General features: G+C 31.1%; 1 protein-coding gene across 4 annotated transcripts in view; it reads left to right on the forward strand.

The window, feature by feature from the left end:
- The first annotated feature begins 3,047 nt into the window (after nt 1–3,047).
- Nucleotides 3,048–20,204, forward strand: part of LOC115882187 (calcium-dependent secretion activator) — a 41,980-nt gene continuing 24,823 nt past the window's right edge. For 3 of the 4 annotated variants that reach the window (XM_030900084.1, XM_030900083.1, XM_030900086.1), the window contains exons 1-5: nt 3,049–3,231; nt 12,014–12,156; nt 14,298–14,405; nt 17,294–17,566; nt 19,844–20,019. In XM_030900084.1, coding sequence (XP_030755944.1) covers nt 12,043–12,156; nt 14,298–14,405; nt 17,294–17,566; nt 19,844–20,019 — 671 coding nt within the window. In that variant the 5' untranslated portion in view covers nt 3,049–3,231; nt 12,014–12,042. Of the gene's footprint in view, nt 3,232–12,013; nt 12,157–14,297; nt 14,406–17,293; nt 17,567–19,843; nt 20,020–20,204 lie in introns of all 4 variants that reach the window. The other variant, XM_030900082.1, reaches the window with a different exon arrangement.

Genomic DNA, 20,204 nt, shown 5'->3' on the forward strand with positions numbered 1-20,204 from the left:
AGCTGGGTAGAAAATAAAGAAGTTAGGATAGGAGACTATTTAAATTTGGTTTATATATTTGATAGTGTGTACAATTGTTGCAATTAATTTGACAGTCTATATTTGACTAGCTGGAAAACTGTCTTTGTCCATGGAACTCGAAAGGCTTAACTTCTATAATAATCTAATAAGTTATTACTTCGCAATTTAAATATGTTTTGTGATGGTTCTTTAATTATATTTTATGCTAAATATGCAGTATTTAGTGCAGGTATATTATGTACTATATTGTTTATGATTTTTGTATACATTCATTTTAAACTCAAGTTTTATTTATATTGATATGTTCCTTTGATACAGCCATTATCCATAAATAATATTGTCTTTAAGTTTGACTGATTGATTGAATGAGTGTTAAATTAATAGCTTGTCAGAAGCAGGGGTATTTAGCGTCTGGAATGAAAAACATCAAGGTGAAACATAATTTATATTTTACTTTCTCATGATCTGGTTGGATATCTGAAAGCGATTTGAAGTATGGTATTATGCTTAATAGGAAATTTGTGAATGTATATTTTAACTAGCACAATTTCTAAGTTTATTATATTGGGATGTTAAGCATTTTAAAGCAACACCAAACCATCAGCAAAGAGAATAAATTTGTGACTATTATATGACTATTTTATATTTTATGACTACAATTTCAATATTTACTAGTAGGTAATTGAGTAATATGTCTCCGATGATTATCAGTTAAAAAAAAACGCTAAATGAAAAATTAAATCAATTTCTGAAACCCAGAACGAGAATGGCTTTCCAGTCCATTGGTTTAAATACTATAGCCGGAATCTATAATATCCTTTTCTGGACTTTCTGAAATCAATATAACGCCCGATTTTGGAATGGATGATATTGCAGAGATTATGAGATGCCAATAAAAATACCCACTTTTTTTAACAGAAGAATTTTCTCTATACATTATTTTTAATTATAATTAATTTTATAGAATTATAAAAATATTTAAGCTAAAAGTGTAAAGGTATTTTTTAAATAAAGTATCTAGAATAAAGCCTTTGATTTTTTAATATTCAAAATGAAAAGAAATTCCTTTAAAGGAAAGAGGAATAATAAAATAATCTGTCTTATTTCGAAGGATAATGGCTTTGCAGTCGGCTGAAAAGTACCCTAAGCCGAAAATACATTTTTTGTGACTTTTTTCTTCATTGAGTATGCAATGATATTTTTGGATTGGATGATGTATTTGGGGGTTAAGCAATTAAACATTAGGTATTCATTTAAATATTTATTTACATACTACAACTTTTTCTTTTTTTTTGGAAAAGAAAATAATTATATGAATTTTTACTCTCACAAACTAATTTAATTATTATTTTGTTCTCTTATCGAAAAAATGATACCTTATCAAAAATGAACCGGAATAAAATAAAGAATTCTTTTATTCTAAAAATAAACTATGTTTGACAAAAGAAGACATTTAAAAGATAATATTACAAGAAAGAGAGAGTACCTATCTCACGGAAAAAGAATAAAGTGTGTTTTGTATCATATCTCGAAGGATAATGGTTATAGACCTTAAGCTAAAAATATCTTTTGTTGTGTCTGAAATGTGTATACTATGTATATTTTCGAATTGGACGGTTTATATGTGTGAAGGTAGAAGAAGAAAATAAACATATGTATATAAAAATAAGTAGGTTTAGCGAAGAATCGTCTAGTCCAGTTGAATGATTTTAAATGCCAGTAAACTGAACATATATATTTCATTATGTATGATGATGAATTTCGGAGTTATTAGATGTCATTAAAACCTTACGTCATCTTTCAGATAAGTATAGAAATAAGTGTAAAGGATACCTATACGAGGTGACAACTTGAAAACGAACAGTATTTAATATTGCCTACCCCTAATTATTAGGGGTAGGTGCCCTGGGGGTCAAAGGGTTGAAAGTAACACGACAACATATGCCTCAAAAATTGTCCCTCTTGATATGTAAATTGACGTATTTCGCCAAATTTTCATACTATCATCGTTAGAGGTAATATTAAATACTGTTCGTTTTCAAATTGTCACCCTGTCTTTGTCACCCTGTCACCCTTGTCATTTTTTCGCAAAAAAACCCTCATAGGCGTGTTTCTGAGGCCGAAATATACTACCAGTTAAAATACTTGCACCTATTTCTGGGACCCCCTGTATAAATAGCTGAAACAGTTTCAACTAGTCATGGGATAACTCAAGCGAAAATTCGCTCGAGTACTCGATTATTGAAATAATCGACATCGCTCGATTATGAACGAGCGATGCAAGTGACGAGTTACGAGCGACAAACGCAAGCGATCCTAGAATGATATAAATTGAAATCCGATTTTAATGTGACATACGCGATAAAAAACCGAGCGAATTTTCTACATACATTGCAGGTAGCAAATTTATACGACGTTATCCGTTGCGTATCTGAGGGACAAAATTTTACGACCTACATCGACAATGCTTTGAAATAAACTAAATCAAGCGATCAAGCTTGCCATTCATCACCGAAAGAATATATGCCCTGCTCACCCAACTTACTGCTTGGCGTTAACGAGTACTTAAAACAAGCGACGGTCGAAGAACCGTATTTTTAAATGCGAGCGATATTTCGCTCGAGCGGTCGCTCGATTATTGCAATCGCTTGAATCTCGAGTACTCGATTATTAAAATTAATCGGTTTTTCCCATCATTAGTTTCAACTGTGATTTAAAAATAGTGGTTTTGCCCATCACTAACTACCCGGATTACTGGAGTGCCCTGTCTAGAGTTTGTCCGGATTATTGAAGTTATACTGTATAAAGAATTTGGAGTGAACGGCCCGGCCTTTAAATATTAAAAGCAAAAAATTCCTTTAAGGAAAAAGAACAAAGTAATCTGTCATCTAGCGAACGATAATGGCTTTCCAGCCGGTTGACTCGAATGCCCTAGGCCGAAAATATCCTTCGGTGGTTTTTCCGACGCCGAGTCAATATTTCCTTGAGCGTCGTTATTAGAGGCGTCGAGAGCGCCGCCGTCGTCACGCAGGCCGGAATGGCGAGTCGCGAGCCGCCATTGCCATTGATCCCTTTAGTTCGGTGTGCGGGTCGCGACTGATGACATTCGCTCTCCATCACTCCCCCCGCAACACAACACAATATTTCCAGCCTTCATACGAATAACATTACTAATATAGGGTGACGCCGAAAAGGATGACTTATTTTAAGGTAATGTTTGCCCGAAAGGGTTTCCCTATTGCGCTCGCAGCGATGCAGGTGTTTTCGACGTTTTAGGTCGCTTTACGGAAATCGATACTATCCACTTTTGTTTCGTAAAATACTGTAACGCTAATACCACTATCTGCGGTTTCGCAATGAACCGAAAAAAAGTCGTCATTGTTCCGCGTCGAAATTAGTTGCTTCATCAATTTCCAGCGTAAATGCCCGTATACTCTCGTAAACATGCTATTCTAAAATTTTACCTATGCATCAGAATATTTTTATTAAAGTAAGTAAAAGTTTATAGCTTGTAACAGTAATTAGCAAATCACTGCAAGAAATTAACGACATAGCATTTATATTGCTTTTAAGGAAAATTCTCAAAGCTGCATTTAACTTTTATTATTAGTTTTTAAATTTGAATGAAACCTTAATGTTAAAAAATATTTTTACCGCATTCATTATTTGCTTTTATATAAATTAGTTTATGCTTTTTGTTGCCTTACACTAATTTTCACATTGCACCGAAAACAAGTAAACAAGTCGTATTATTTACTTTTTCAATATTTTTAGTTAAAATGTGACAAATTGCATTATAGCTTGTAAAGAATATTCTCAAAGCTGCATATAACTTTTACTATTAACTTTTAAAATTGAATGAAATCTTAACGTTAAAAAATATTCGTACTGCATTCATTACTTGCTTTTATTAAGTTTTTAAATTAGATTATGGGCCTTCTTTACCGAATATTAGTTGTTCATGACATTGCACCGAAAACAAGTAAACTCGTGCAGTGTTCCGTCGGTCGAATCATTTACTTCCTCAATATTTTTAGTGAAAATGTGACATCGCATTATCAATTTTTAGATTATATAGGGTGAGTCTTAAATAAGTGCAAATATTTTTAAAGGTAGTATATTTCGATCTCAGAAACACGTCCTTGAGGTTTTTTCGCGAATTTTTTTTTTAAATTTGGAATTTTTTGAAAAATTTTGAATTTTTTTAATTTTCATTAAAAAACATAACATCTTCATAATATAGCAACACAGATAGTAAATTAAATTTACAAGAAAGAAAATCCAGAAAAGATCCTTAAAAATGGTTCTTAAAATTTAAGGGAAAAATTTTTTTTTTTTTAATTTTTTAAGTAAAATATCTCAGTTTGGGACTTATTTGAAAAACGGTAAAGAAAAAATATGTTTCTTTTATCGAGATCTACTAGCCCTGAAAATATTTGCACTGATTTCAAACTCACCCTGTATTGCTTTTGCTTGAGTCACCCTAGTTCTATTTTAAAAAATTGAGATATGATTAAAAATACGATTTGGGTATCTTTTAACTGGCCAGGACAATACACTACAAACGGACAACCAATTCTATTTTTCCAAGGCTCCTTGATTAAAAATTACCGTTTTTAACACAGCCATGGCACTCTAGATTGAAATTTAAAATACAACTTTTTTTAAGCGCGAATGTCAAGTTGACATATTATATGTCATTCTATTCAGACTGTCATTTTCTATCGAATAAAGTAAAAAAATACCGAGGGTGTCATTTAAAAATCAAAAGTTGTAGTCATTTCCGGTGAAACAGGAAGTAACCGAGAACAATTGAATACGTTAATTAATTCCTAATTTATGTCATATACTAACATACCAAATCTCGTTTTTTATATGAAAAAAATAAAAAAGTTATAGCACCCGGTATAGGATGAACCAAAATTACACATTCATTTCAGCTTCAACAGGGTATAGTGTGTTTTGTTCAAATCTAACTAGACTGATTAGTGGAATTACTAATACTGTTTTTTTTTCGTTTACCGGTTTATCTAGAAAAAAATGTGTCATCATCATCATCAATCAGTCTGAAGTGTCCACTGCTGGGCGTAGGCCTCCCTCAAATCTTTCCACTCTTCTCGGTCCTGTGCCACTTGGATCCAGTTTTCTTTCAATCTCTTTAAGTCATCTGACCATCTTGTCAGAGGATTGCCTCTACTTCTGTCTTGGCCGCCATTCTAGTATTAGCTTGGTCCATCTATCGTCCGGTCTTCTGGCAATTTGCCCAGCCCAGTTCCATTTGAGTTTTTAAGCAGATATATAGCATCTATTATACGTGTACGCTGTTTTATAACTGTATTGGGTATCGTGTTTTTAGAGATATACCAAGCATTACTCTTTTCATAGCTCGTTGGGCTACACGGATTTTTTGTGGACTTTTTCGTCAGTGTAAGTGTCTTTGTAAGTACTGACATCACAACCTTCCTCTTTAAGCACATTGGTAGATCTGAAAAAAATGTTTAGATATAGAAAATTTGACAAAAAAGACTGGCAAATATATAGAATGTTCGGGTAGGTTGGACAGGACTGGAGAATGCAACCTAAAAATCCAGAAGGGGACCACAATAGATCTGCAAAGGGTAGCAGTAGTATAGACCGATAACATACTCAAAAATCTAGCTATACTAAAAAAGTTAGCTATTTCATATTATTGAGTAATGTTCTTCAGTAACAGTGCATTTTTATAATATATACAGTATATATTTTAGTAAAAGGAAATAAATATAAACCCCTCCTGTACTATCGCTTTATCACAGTTTTTGAAACAAACTTTTTATTTTTAAAAGAAGCTGTTGTTACCATCTAAATTCATACTTACTTAAAAAACGTTGTACTGAGTATATATTCTTGAATTATTTTTATAAACTGTATATATTTTAATAATTAGAAAAAAGAATAAAATTGTTCTAATTTCGACTTATAAAGCCACTTTTTATACTCCACCCAGTCTAAAAACTCTCAAAGAAAGTTATAATTGGATTTGTTTTTATTATACATTTGGCTCATTATTTTTGGCTTAGTCAATTTCTTGTTGAGTGTTTATGACAAAATCCTATTTAATACCATTTTCTCCCAGAGCGACCGAAAATGACTAAAAGGTAATAAGTAAAGAACAAAATAGAAAGCAGATATTTCTCTTAAACGATCTAATTTCAGCAAGTTGGTTGCGAAAGTTTTACCGAGTTAATAAAAAAATCATTATATTTTTCACGATAATCTTTGATTTTTTAAATAATAACTATAGTAAGAAACTTTAGAATATGTGTATCATAGCATTACAAATTATGGAAAAAACTTTATTTAGAGCTATTTTTATACAAAAGATAACAGTATACTGTAGGAAATTTTATAGTGCTTATTTTATAAAGTTTTACTACACATAATTTTTAACAATAAAACTTATGTTCCTTTTACCACTATTACACTACAACGCTATATTAGTTTTCTAAACATAGGAAATTATTTTCTGGTCAAAACCAGCGCGTCGCTTCGCATAATATGATTTATATTTAACGCCTATAGAATATGTATTCTTGTCAGTAGAACGAGGATTTCTTTAGAAATGTTTGTCGCTGGCAAATATTGTAATAACTCGGTTAAATAAAGGGTGGAATGATTCGGAGAAATATAATGATGATAATACTATATAATATTGTTTCTGAAATATTTTTTAACCTTATGTATTTGTTATTTTATTCTCTTTGTTAACATTATTCTGAAAGATTTTTTGTGTTTTTAGATATCTAATCGTTGATTAGATTATAAATAAATAAATATCTTTATTGTCAAAAAATTTTTACAATTGGTAGACAAAGGTAAACTAAACAAACAAACAAACAAAAGGGAATACAAAACATTATACAAATAACTAAAATATATAATTCGCTATTGCCTTGTTTATTTTTTTATTTATCTTTGTATACATTTTCAATATCACATTTGTAGGTATTTATTTCAGTATTAAAGCTAATATGTATGTTCGTACATACATTTTATCGCTATTTTAATTCACAGCTTAAAAGTATTAATGGAATACTTTTATTTTATACGTTTTATATATTTTGTTTACAAACATATCTATTTTTGCTCTTTTAGTTTTTGTTGAACCGTTATCGATTTTAATTGGCCTGTGCTATTTTTAGGTCTTTAACATTCTTTTGATCAGCTATTTAATCCATGTAAAGGTATTTTTTATAAAGGTATTAAGTCAAATTATGGAGATCGATAATGTCGACTTTTGTTTCGTGATATAATTCAGGCATAATCTCCCAATCTGCCGTTTAGTTAGGGGCTTAAAACTGTATTATTTAGTGTATTTTTGCGTGCACGGACAGTTTTACGATATTTCTAGTTATTTTTCTTTATATAAATACACAACCACTATACGTATTATTACCCCTATTTAAATATCACAATAACTATATATGCTATTTTTTTTAAGATAAGAATTCTCTATTTTATTCTAGTTTTTATAGTTTTGTGGAAATAACTGTACACCTCGATATAACGTTATAATATTCACAAATGCAGAAATACTAACTTTAAACAGGTTAACGGATATTTAACTATTAAAGTTTTCTACTTGCCTTCCTTCTTTTATATATAAATTTAAATATACATATATTTTATAATATAATTTCAACTTTAGTATTCTAGACGATAGTATCTCCTCATGATAAAGCAAACTTTATATTATAAACACTAACATATGAGGTGGGATAGTCTGATTAGTTACTAAAATATATTTTTATCTGCTTTATTAAATGCAATTATATTCAATTGCTGATTACTGGGTAATGTTCGTCATATTTGTATAAGCATTTCCATTTATTTGCACAGACTTGCAGATTTAGATTAATTAAGAAAACAACTTTTTCAATTGATTGTATTCCTCATAAATTAGTTATTAATATGTAGAATAGAACTGTTATACAGGGTCCGGCAATAGTGCGTCGGGCCAGCTGTAGTTTCTTAAATAAAAAACTTGGAAATTTTGTTCAAGTGCTAACCTAAAGTATGTACTAAGATATATTTCATAAAAATATTTTAACTTCTACAGGGTGGTTCAAAAAAGTGTGAGTGGATCGGGATATTTTTTTTTAATGGAACGCCCTATATATTATTGAATTTTTAGATTTCTTTCAGATCACTTTACATAATCCTAAGATATGAGTAGATATATTTCGATAGTTTCAGAGATAATAAATACATAAAATATATATATTTATATCAGTCTTTCTTAAAAAAATTATTAAAAATACAAGAACTGTCTTGAAATCAAAACTATATTATGTATTTTCGTTAGATGGTCTGTACTTACTTTGCTATAAATATCGTAATCTTAAATCATACAAGATGTTCAAAATTCTACGCCAAACTTTCTAAAATATAAAATACATTTTTTCTTTTTTTAATGGAACACCCTGTATATTATTTTTTTAGTAAATGGAGAACTAAAAATTAACATTTGTTGTATATAGAGTATTTCAAAGTTTTTAACGGTTTCGCAGATATTCGCGGTTTTATACTCCATATGGCATTTTCCATAGTAAACTTTTATCAAAGCCGCCCAACGATGTTTCTCGTATTTTACCGTTGAAAGAGGCATATGAAACAATACCGCGAATATCTGCAAAGCCGTTAACATTTTTGAAATACTTTAAATACAAAAAATATTCATTTTTTAATTCTCCATCTATTAAAAGAATAATATACAGGGTGTTCCATTTAATATAACGAAGAAAAATTATTTTATATTTTAGAAAGTTTGGCGTAGAATTTTGAAAACCTTGTATGATTCAAGAATACGATATTTATAGCAAAGTCAGTACAGACCATCTAAAGTAAACACCTAATATAGTTTTGATTTCAGGACAGTTCTTGTATTTTTAATAATTTTTTTAAAAAAGGCTGAAAAAAAAATATTTTTTTATTTATTTATTAATATCTCTGAAACTATCATAACTTATTTAAAAATATCTTAAGATTATTTAAAGTGACCAGAAAGCCAAAAATGTAATAATATACAAGGTTTGGTTTGGTTTGGTGCCATTAAAAAAAGTCATCCTTATCCACTCACACTTTTTTGAGTCACCTTGTAGAGGTTAAATTATTTTCCTGAAATACAGCTTCATACATACTTTAGATGTGCACTTAAACAAAATTGCCAGGTTTTTTATTTTAGGAGCTACAGATGCCCGACGCACTATTGCCGGGCCCTGTATATTAAAAAGTATATTATACTTTTTCATTAGCTTTTATTATAAAACACTTTTTGATTTTTATAATGCTCTAAATTATTAGGAAACGATAAAGTGATGTAATAATAACGATACTTTAAGTCAAGATGTCACTTTGGATCATATATCTCGTGCAGTAATCTTCGATCGATAAGTTTCAAAGCAAATTCTGTTCATAACATGTCCTTAGAACTCCGCAACAGAGACGGAAGTAAAGGGAGTTTGAAAATGATTGCGTTTTAAAATCATTCGAAATAGTATTAAAGCCGTAAGCCCCTAGTTAGTCTTCAGAAAGTAAAAACAAATCTTCTTTTCTATAATTATTATACAATCTCTGTTCTATTATAAAGCCTGTTTAGAATCAACTGAACTTTTAATCTAACTAAAGTGTTACGCCATATAATTCTCAAGGCTTTATTAAATTTCATCCCGAATGAAATGAGTTTTATTCGTAGTGTTCAAATAGAAAATTTGATAATACAGAACAGTATAATTATTATGATATGGTCGGCAACACACTAAGTCCAATTTTTGACTATTTGTGTCCTTTGAAGCACAAAAAACGGACACCGGCAAAATTTCATGTATTTTTAAGTTTTATATATTGTGTTCTAGTGGACCGATTTTGATAATTTTTTAAGAAATTTGTAGCTAAATTATTTTACTTTTTAGTTTAGTTTAGCTCTTTCTAAGTTAAAAATGAAAGTTGTCATCTGTCAATTATACGAGGGAAAACAAAATATTGATATTTTGGGTGAAAGTTTGAAACACCCTGTGGAGTACGCTAACAATGCAAGAAATTTAAAAATCATTTAGGTGTATCTTTTCTTGATAGTTTAATTTTTGATTCATTACAATAGCTTTATTTATTTTAGAGATATTTGCTTTTGAAGAAGACACCAACATTTTTTCGTGTTTGTTACATTAAAACCATGCCTTTGGGAGACTGTTTTTGGAAAAATTATATTATTATTGTCTGTTGGACAGTTACTCTAGGCAACTTTAGCAGATATGATTTTAAGTCCAAAAAGTTGATTTTTACCTTGATCAATAATTAGAGCAACAATAGCCTACACTAGAACTTAAACCATCTCTACTAGAGTAAAATCAAGTCAATAAAAAATATTATGCCTTTTTTAATGACAGTGACATTACAAAAACAATAAACACTATTTTATAAGTGTATGGATGAGTACCTAAAATTAATGCTAAAATTGCTGTCAATTGTTACAGTCTTATTTCAAAGCGAATATCTCCAATAAAAATAAAGCTATTGAGATGAATTAAAAAAATTACTATCGAGAATTGACGTGCCTAGACGGTAACATTAATTTTAAAGTGTTTACCCTCGTATAATTGACAGATCGAAACATTCAATTTTAATTTAGAACGAAATTCTAAGAAGTCAAATAATTTAGCTACAAATTGCTTAAAAAATCATTAAAATCGGACCACTAGAACACAATACATAAAACTTTAAATTACATACATTACTTTCAGAATATAAAGCTATATTATGAAAATTTCTACTAAGTGTCTAAAAATGACTAATAAAGTTTAATTTTTAAATTATTTTCATGTTCATTAAGTCCGTTATTATGCTATGGCGTTATATTCGTTCTTTTGAATGAACGAATATAACTGTGTTAGGTTAGGACGATATAGACTATATGACATATAATGTGACACGGTTGGAGTCCATCTAAAACATTTTGTATTTATTAAGCGCAAAAAAGTTTTATTATGCATTTTAAGCTGCGTACAGACATAACGCGGCGCACGCGTTATATTTGCGAGACACGCGTTTGGCGATCTTGCTGCCATACGCCAAGCCAGTCAGATCCTAGTGAAACTTAAAAAAATATATACAGTATTGTCAGTGGCGATGAATCCTTGATTTGCTCTTATGAACCCGAAAATAAACGTCAATCGGCTATTTGGAATTTCCGAGATGAATCAAAGCCGGCGAAAATTATCCCTTCTCCAAAGAGATGGCGACGATATTTGTCTCAAAAGCCAGTCATGTAGTAACAATTTCTCTGTAAGATCAAAGAATTGCTACTGCTAATTGGTACATATCTATTTGTTTGCCGGAAGTAATTGCTGAGTTTCGAAAAAACAATCCTCAGTGACGAATGATTTGGAATGGTCCTCCGCCAAGACAATGCAAATTCCCACACAGCTTAAAAAGCAGTTGAGTTTTTAAAGCAAGCAAGCATCGTTGGACCATCCTCCATACAGTCCCGATTTAAATCCTAACGACTTTTTTGTTTTACCAAAAATTAACAATGAACTGCGTGGTCAAAAATTACGAGTGGAATAACTTCTTTTAGAATTGGGTCCAACGGATACGAAAATGCATTTTTGTTCATGCATTTCATATTCTTCTAGTTATTACTGTTCTCTGGAACCCTCGTATATAGCTCTATTAGTTCCAACTGCGCTTCATAATTCGCTCCTCCATCTCAGCATGTACTGATATCTCGCGCGCCTGCTACGCATCCTTTATTTCCGTCCAGACTGCGACACGCGCTTTCTTTGATCGGCCGTCGAAAAACCGACAGTAAACGGATAGCAATGCGCCTCGATTGTTCCCCGTACTTACTCTGAAAATTTCGAGTGCCGGGTGCGTGTCGCGTCAGGCCTGTACGCAGCCTTACAAATTCACAACAATTAGGAGTTTTTGGAAAGTATCATAATTCAATTTTTTACAGACCAATCGTTTAAAGCGAGATAAAAGAAGATGATAGATCCATCTTCGTCTGAAGAAGACAGTGAAGAAGAACATGGATCTGGGCATCATGTGGGACACCATCCATCCGCACATCATTCTCATCACCAGACGCATCAGCACCAGGTAACAGTCAGAACCTAAGTACCCCTATGCTATATCATTTGTCTTTATCTGCAATTAGTGATGAATGAAACTGGTCTTGGTCTTGCGGTATTGGTCTCGCACAAAAAGCAAGATCAAGACTAAGCTTGCTCATATGCAAGATCAAGACCAAGACCGACCAGTGCAAGACTGATCCAAGACTAAATACCAACAAGCAAGACTCTTGCTCTCTTGAATTTTTTTTTCATTCTTACAAAATCTGTTTTATCGAAATATTATAAAAGTATATAAAAATTACACATTATTTCAAAATTATTGTTTTAATTGATTGCAAATAATATTTTCACGACTTTCGCAAAAAAAATATAAAAAGTAAAATACAGGGTGGTCCGAATTTAATTTTTTTCAGGAATGTATTTTGCAGATAAAAGTTAGTAAAAAAGTTTGTATAGATTTATGTCTTAGAATGCTTCATTTCAGAGATACAGGGTGTAGAAGTCCCATTTTTATTTATTTTTTTCAAACAATTTCTGAATTAACGTCAATATTTGGATGAAAATTGATGTCTGTATCACTTGTACATGTACTTCGTTTTTTCTTTTATTTCTCACGTCAATAGTTACACATCACTGTAACTTTTGACATGAGAAATTCGATTCCTATGTTAGTATGACTCCTACTTGTAGAGGACTACCTACATGTTTTTTAAAAGTTGTGTATTAAGAGTTCTTAAGTATATACAGGGTGAGTCTTAAATAAGTGCAAATATTTTAGTATATAGTGCAAATGTTTTAGTGGTAGTATATTTCGACCCCAAATTTGTGAGTATATATTTATTCCAAGTTTATGAGGGTTTTTTGCGAAAAAAATACATGAAAGTTTGAAATGTTTTAAAAAATATTTTTTTTTTAATTTTTAGTTAAAAAACATAATATTTTTATAATACGGCAACATAGATGGTAGATTAAATTTATAAGAAAGAAAACCCAGAAAAGATGGTTCAAGTGGTTCTCATAATTTAAGCCGAAAATATATTTTTTTAAACTTTCAAAGTATAATACCTCAGTTATTTTGATTTTTTTTGAAAAATGAATTGAAAAACGGTAAAGAGAAAATTTGTTTCTTTTATCGAGATCTGTAGAGTAGTTCTGAAAAGTAATAACTTAAAAAATTATGATAAAACAGTTTTTGTTGAATATTTGGCAGAAAAAAATTTCGATTACAATTCGGGCTACCCTGTATATTGACAAATAAAAATTGTCATCGGAAAAGTTTGGTTTGCATTAAATTACTTAAAATACTATTTATTTGAAGGTTTTTTATATAAAATGTTCCTTTAGTAAAAATCCATTAAAAAAGTGTAAGACTGATTTGATTTCCCCTTACGTCTCAAGTGCTGTACGGTGGTGACACCAATCGCTCTGCGACGAACCCCATAAAACACTTATTTTCTCTAGTTCGGCCAGTGAAGGCATATCGAAAACAGTGTGGATCTGAAAGCGACAGTGTTGCCATATTGAAATACGTAATACATATCTGTAATCCGTTTAACGAAAATATCTTTGGATGAAAAATCCGCGTTTATGTATTGAAAATTTATTCGTGAACATAGAATAAAAAACAAAAATAAAAATTATTTTATAGTTACTGAATATGCTTCTATGATTGAAATAAGTCGTTTAGTTGGTAATGACAGTTATTAACATTTACCATAATATTTTACATATAAAATATCAGCGATCTTCATTTCCAAATCAACTCTGACGCCGTTCTTTGTTTAATCGTATAATATTATATTAAATTGTTTAATGATAGAAAATCCGTATTATTAACGTACCCAAAATCCTTAAATCTACGCATTAATCAGTAGTTTTGGCAACATTGTCTTCGGCAACTACTCACTCTATCGACTTAAAGCAAAACTACGGTACAGTATCCTTTATCCGCTGCGCTGTAAGATTGTTTAGATCAGCGCGCAGCGGCGCTGAGCTAAACTAAATCTCGGAATTCTCGGACAGGCTGACGGTAACGCTAGCTACATCTCGGGCAGGTTTTGTGCTGCGAAATAGTTCATAAGGTTGCGTATCTACTTATTTCTTCAATCAACGGTATTACATAAAACTGCGCGGCAGATTTTAAATAATGTTGATTTAATGTTTTAGGCGGAAGCGTCGCCGTATCATTCCCATGGATCCGAAGGCAGTGGGGTCCTAGAAATCCCCAACAGTGCTGCACTGCAGCGTTCTTTATCACCAAGCAGTGCCGTCTCGGTAAGTTTTTAACACTATTATTTCATTTTCTTTCTGTGGTTTTTTCTCAAAATTCATAGCTTCAAAAAGGATTTGTTAAAGAGTTGATTAGCGATGGCCACTATATACACTGTTTTTGGACTGCATACTTTTACTACTCCAAATTCAATCTGTAATTTATATACAGAGTGTTTCAAGAAAAATGCGTCATCTCTCGTAGAGAGATTCCTCACGTAAAGCTAATATTTATTTTATATAACATAGGTCCGATTCTATTTTGTTTCGTAGCTACAAGGGATTAAAGTTTTAATTTTTTTTCGATTTATTATAATTTTCGTAAGTGCTTTTAGCGATTCGAATGAAATTTGAGGGTTAAAGTTACCATAAGTGCTACATATTTTAATGCTAAAAAAGTGTCGACCTATTCACCATGGACGTGCATATGGGTTGTAACTGAAATATTTTTCTAAAAAAACATGTGCGCCACTGACCTTTTTTTGCCGATTAAAAGTTGTCTTTTGGCATTTTGTCGATTTCGTTCTTCTTAATGGGATAAACGAAATTTTATTAATTTGCCTCAATCCAAGTTTAATAGTAACTTTTTTTAATGTCATTACCTAGTCAAAGTGTTAAATAAGTACACATTGATTACTCATTAAAAAGTATGAAAAAAAGTTCCTATAAACATCGGTACGAAAATGCATAGTTTTAAAGTTAAAGGATGTTAAAACTTGAAAAAAATAGGTCTTCTGTAATTATCGTAAATACCATTATATTTTATTTTAAATTTGCTGTCGGTATCACATAAATGTTGTAAATTTTAATAAAATTTAATAATAAATTAAATTTAATAAATACTTTATTAATTCTATTTCAATTTTATTAAATGTGATTAATAAAATAGCGTTTATCTCATCAACGCGATCGAGATCGACAAAATATAACGATACAAATTTTAATCGCTATTAAAATGTTTATTTAATTTTGCTAACAAGAGAAAAAAGTCAGTGGCGCATATGTTTTTTTTAAATATTCCAGTGATAACACATATTATGCATATTCCTGGTGAATCTACCGAAACTGTTTAGCATTAAAATATGTAGCACTTATAGTAACTTTTACCCTCAAAATTTGATGATTGAAATCACTAAAAGAACTTGAAATTGAATTATAATAAATAAAAAAAAGTCTTTAACCCCCTGTAGCTATGAAACAAGGCAGAATCGGACCTATGTTGATGTGACAAATCTTAGTTTTACGTGAGTAATCTCCCCACGAGAGATGGCCCATGTTTTTTGAAACACACTGTGTAGTTCATGCTTTTTGTAGTAGGTACTTTTTGTCGTAAGTAGAGTCAGAGTCGAGTTAGTTGTTACATCTATATAGAAATAGTCTGTCTAACTAGTTTTAGAATCCGCATAGAACAGAATTAGACTTAGCTAAACTGTGGTGGTTTTTGTTTTAGACATCATAGTAGCAATCTCAATTTGCTTCGTAGGCTTTCTTTAAGATAGTTAAAAGTCGTCTCCTGTGTTTTTTCTCTATATTTAACATTGCGATGTTATTAACAATGCAAGTTATATAAATATTGTTAATATTCTTTGTGTTTCTTCAGTTGTAATCAGAGGAAATTTGGAACAACTGATCTATTTTTACTTTTTTAGTTCTTTCTGTTTTACTGTATCCAATAATAAATACTATGCTTCTTTTATAGAAACAAACTTATTTACTTAAGTCTTGCAGCGAAACTTTTTATTGCAGTTTGAAACAATAGTTTGGAATTAAGCCGCAAAAGTAAGCGTCTTAGAGAGAGTTTATTTTAGGAAATCTGCTTTTCGAATTAGAGATAAAATACAGCCTTTATCGCATTTTAGTAAAAGACGATTCTTGAAAAATACTGTAAGAATAAAAAAAACCTTATTTTTATTTATGAATTCAGGTTTGTGTGGGTTTCGAATTAATTAACTTGTTTTGGTCTCTTTTCTTATACTTTTTCTCTTATTAACTCATAAATGTCAAAGTAGATTTTAAGATTATTACACATACATAATCTATTGGTTTCAAAGGAAAAAGAAAAAATATATATTTCATATCAATTAAACTTTTAGTTACGTAATCGAGGGCGCAATTTTTAAATTCTGCGTTGCCAACCCCATTATTCGGCGCCGTGCTAATTGGAATTTAAATTTTGCGTTGGGAATTCAGGTGGTAGCTCTGCTGTAAAAAATGCCAAGTTGTCGCATTTATTTATTTATTTCCTGACATTGTCATTTGTTTTGACACTTTAGTTTTGTATATTACGAGTTTTTGGATTCGTAGTGTAGTGTTAGCATAGTGTTATAATACTTTAAGCTTGAAAATGTTTACTAGCATACCTTGCAGTCAAACGTTGTTCTTTTTAGAGTCTCTTTTAGTGAGAAGTGTACAAGATAGCTTAATAGCCTTAAAAAACTCATGACAACTTTATTAGAATATTTTGAACGGGAAATCGGTAATAATGTTCCTGTATGTCTCTTAAGTGATGTTAATAAGGTGAGTTTTGTTGATTTAAATAATAACTGTTTATATAATATTTATAATTAATTTATTTTTGTTTCCTAAAATATTTTGATTAAAAGTAAATATATAAAAGTTGGCAAGGCTGTTCCGGTCAAGCTAAATCACGTGACTAAAAGTTTATTTGGTATGAACTGTATATCTATATTTTTTACATAAGATAAATCCCTTGAATTGAACTCAAGATCTATTAAGTATATCGCTAAACGGTTTGCTGCAATCAATTTTACGTACAATTAACTATCAGTAAGAATATTTTAGTTGCGATCTGAGACATTTCGGATTTTGACAAAATTGACAGGGGGATGCCGAGGATGTTTGACCTGTTATTTTTGATAGGTGGTCTTTTCTAGGTGGAAACCCATAGTATTGGGTCTTCCTCGAGAGCTAATTCTCTCCCAAGACCGACTAGTCCCTCTCCTTCAGTCGCATCGGAAAAGACCGAGGTCGACATCCAAGAGAAGCAGGAGCGCGAAGAGGAGGAAAGGAAGAGACGAATACAGCTTTACGTTTTTGTATCTCGATGTATAGCGTATCCCTTTAACGCCAAGCAACCCACCGATATGACAAGGCGTCAGACCAAGATTACCCGGCATCAGCTCGATGCCATTGTAAATAGATTCCAGGTAAGCGACACGCAGGCATTGTAATTAAATAGCCGCATATCTATATGCTCCTATGCTAGAGTGTCACAGATAAAGTCTGCTTCGTATGGGAGTTCCTTTACTTAATAATTAATTTATTTACACTCATATTTGCAAAATAACACAATGGAAATTTTTTTCGTTAAATTTAAAGTGTTATATTTTTATATTATTTTCATGATTTTTAAGCAAAATGTATATAAAAAATATATTATTTCATAAACTTAGTTTTATTATAAACTAGCGTGTACCCGCGACTTCATTCGCGTCGAATTAATCATTTATAATGGTGATGATAAAGCAAAGCAAGAATTTCCATTAACTTACAAACTGGATAAAATTTTCTCACATTTATGTCAGCATGAGAAAAAAAAACAATATGGCGATATTATTATATAACTTGGTAATATTTGAGGGGTAGTTTCATCTCGTTGGAATTTGACTTTCGAAAAATCCGTTTGCCAAAAATAAGCTTTTTACGTCAAGCAGTTTAAGCAGAATCGTGGTTTATCAATTATAAAACTTTTTAGAACACCCTGTATAATTTTTTTTTAATTTCAAAATATGTAAAAAACAAAATAAATTATGGGTGTCCAAGCGTTTTCCCGAAAGACTAACCGTTTTTTAAATAACAAATATTGTAATATTTGAGGGGCGTTTTCACCCTCTTGGAATTTGAAATTCGAGAAACCCCTCCTTATCGAACCTCTACACCCCACAGTCAATCCGTTTACCAAAAATCAGCTTTAAACATCAAGCAGTTTAAGCAGAATCGTGATTCTGCTTAAACTGCGTTTTATAAAACACCCTGTATAAATTTTTAAAAAATCTTAAAATTTGTTTAACAACAAAATAAAATATACGTATATAGATTAAGAGTTTTTCCGAAAAACTCACCGGTATTAAATAAAAAATATTCTCATATTTGAGGGGTGGTTTCACCCCCTGAGAATTCGAGCTTTGAAAAATCCCTTCTTATCGAACCTCTACACCCTAAAGTTAATCCGTTTTCCAAAAATCAGCTTTTTACGTCAAGCGCTTTAAGCAGGATCGTGATTAATAAATGACCAGATTTTTCGAAACACCCTGTATACATTTTTAAAAAATCTTAAAATATGTAAAAAAACAAAATAAAATATGCGTTTTTTCGGAAACTTGACCGTTTTTTAAATAAAAAATATTGTAATATTTGAGGGGTGGTTTCACCCCCTTGGAACTGGAATTTCGAAAAATCCCTACTTATCGAACCTAGACACCCTCATCAACCTGTATGCCAAAATTGAGCTTCTTAGGTTAAGTGGTTCGAGCAGGATCGTGATTAATCAGTGTGTCAGTCACTTAAGGATTTTATATATTAGTATAGATTTTAGTATTTGGCTTATTATACAGGGGGTTAATCGAAGGGTTGCTAACTTTAAAACACCCTGTACAATAAGTTCTAAAACATTTTTTCTCGTTCAGAACAATGTCTCCTGAACATTGGTTTTTTGAATCATGTTGAATCACGAAAAAAACTTGCCCACCAACAATTTGCAGTTTTTTTTCCAGTTATCATTTATTATGATGATATTTCTCAATATGACGAGGTGGCCTTGGTGATTTTTGTGAATTATATAGCATTATAAACTGGCCCAACATGTTCGACAGATCTGAACCCTATAAAACACGTTTGGGAAATGCTTGGACATGATGGTTTGGTTAGGTCGTGAAGCGGCACCAGCTTCATTAGGCATTTGATGACATGAGACAAAAAGAAAATGTTCAGGAGACATGGTTCTGATATAAAAATAATATTTTAGGAAAATTTGTTTCCGAAATTATTGCACAGGGTGTTTTAAAGTTTGCCTTAACTTAATTAAAAAAATGACACTTTAAATTTGACTTGAAAATGAAAAAATGAAATTGAAAAATTTGAGTGTAGTTAAACTGGACGTCGCGTCGATGCTATTTTGGGAGGGTTAAAATTTATTGATAGTTATTAATTTAATTAAATGGGTTTAAGTAATTGAAATTATTTAATCCTCGTTTTATTAAAAAAAGCTTTAATTTCCGTCCAACATTCTACAAGAGGAACGTAGAAACAAAGAATTTAACAAGTATGCCAAAACATTTGTAGATTTTAAGGTATTTTTCTTCTTCGCTTTGTCTTGAATTAATAAAATCGAAATTCTTAGAATATCTAGCTTATATAATCCGACAGCTTATAAAGCTGGAAGAGGCTTCCTGATCCGTTTAAGATGCCTCGGTTTCTTGTTGCAGAGTTTTTTAAAAGGAGAAACCCAAATAATGGCTGACGAAGCCTTTCAGAATGCGGTACAGAATTATTACGACGTGTTTTTAAAGTCGGAAAGGGTCGCCAAGATGGTCCATTTAGGAGCGTGGACTCAATATGATTTCAGAGAAGTGTTTAGAAGTAATATCGAGAAGCGTGTTAGGTAAGAAGAAATTCTTTTAAAAATGCATGCAAAGGGAATCCACCATATCCTCAGAACGAGAAAAAAGTTTTATTTTAAAATATCTTTTAAAAAAGAACATATAACTTGCTATACCGGGTGTTGCATCGTCGTACAGGACATAGGAAATCCCATGTAAATTTTAATGGGGTCAATTATTGGCTTCC

The sequence above is a fragment of the Sitophilus oryzae genome, unplaced genomic scaffold, assembly GCF_002938485.1.
Source record: "Sitophilus oryzae breed Bouriz unplaced genomic scaffold, Soryzae_2.0 scaffold_177_pilon_pilon, whole genome shotgun sequence".
NCBI classification, from domain to species: domain Eukaryota; kingdom Metazoa; phylum Arthropoda; class Insecta; order Coleoptera; family Curculionidae; genus Sitophilus; species Sitophilus oryzae.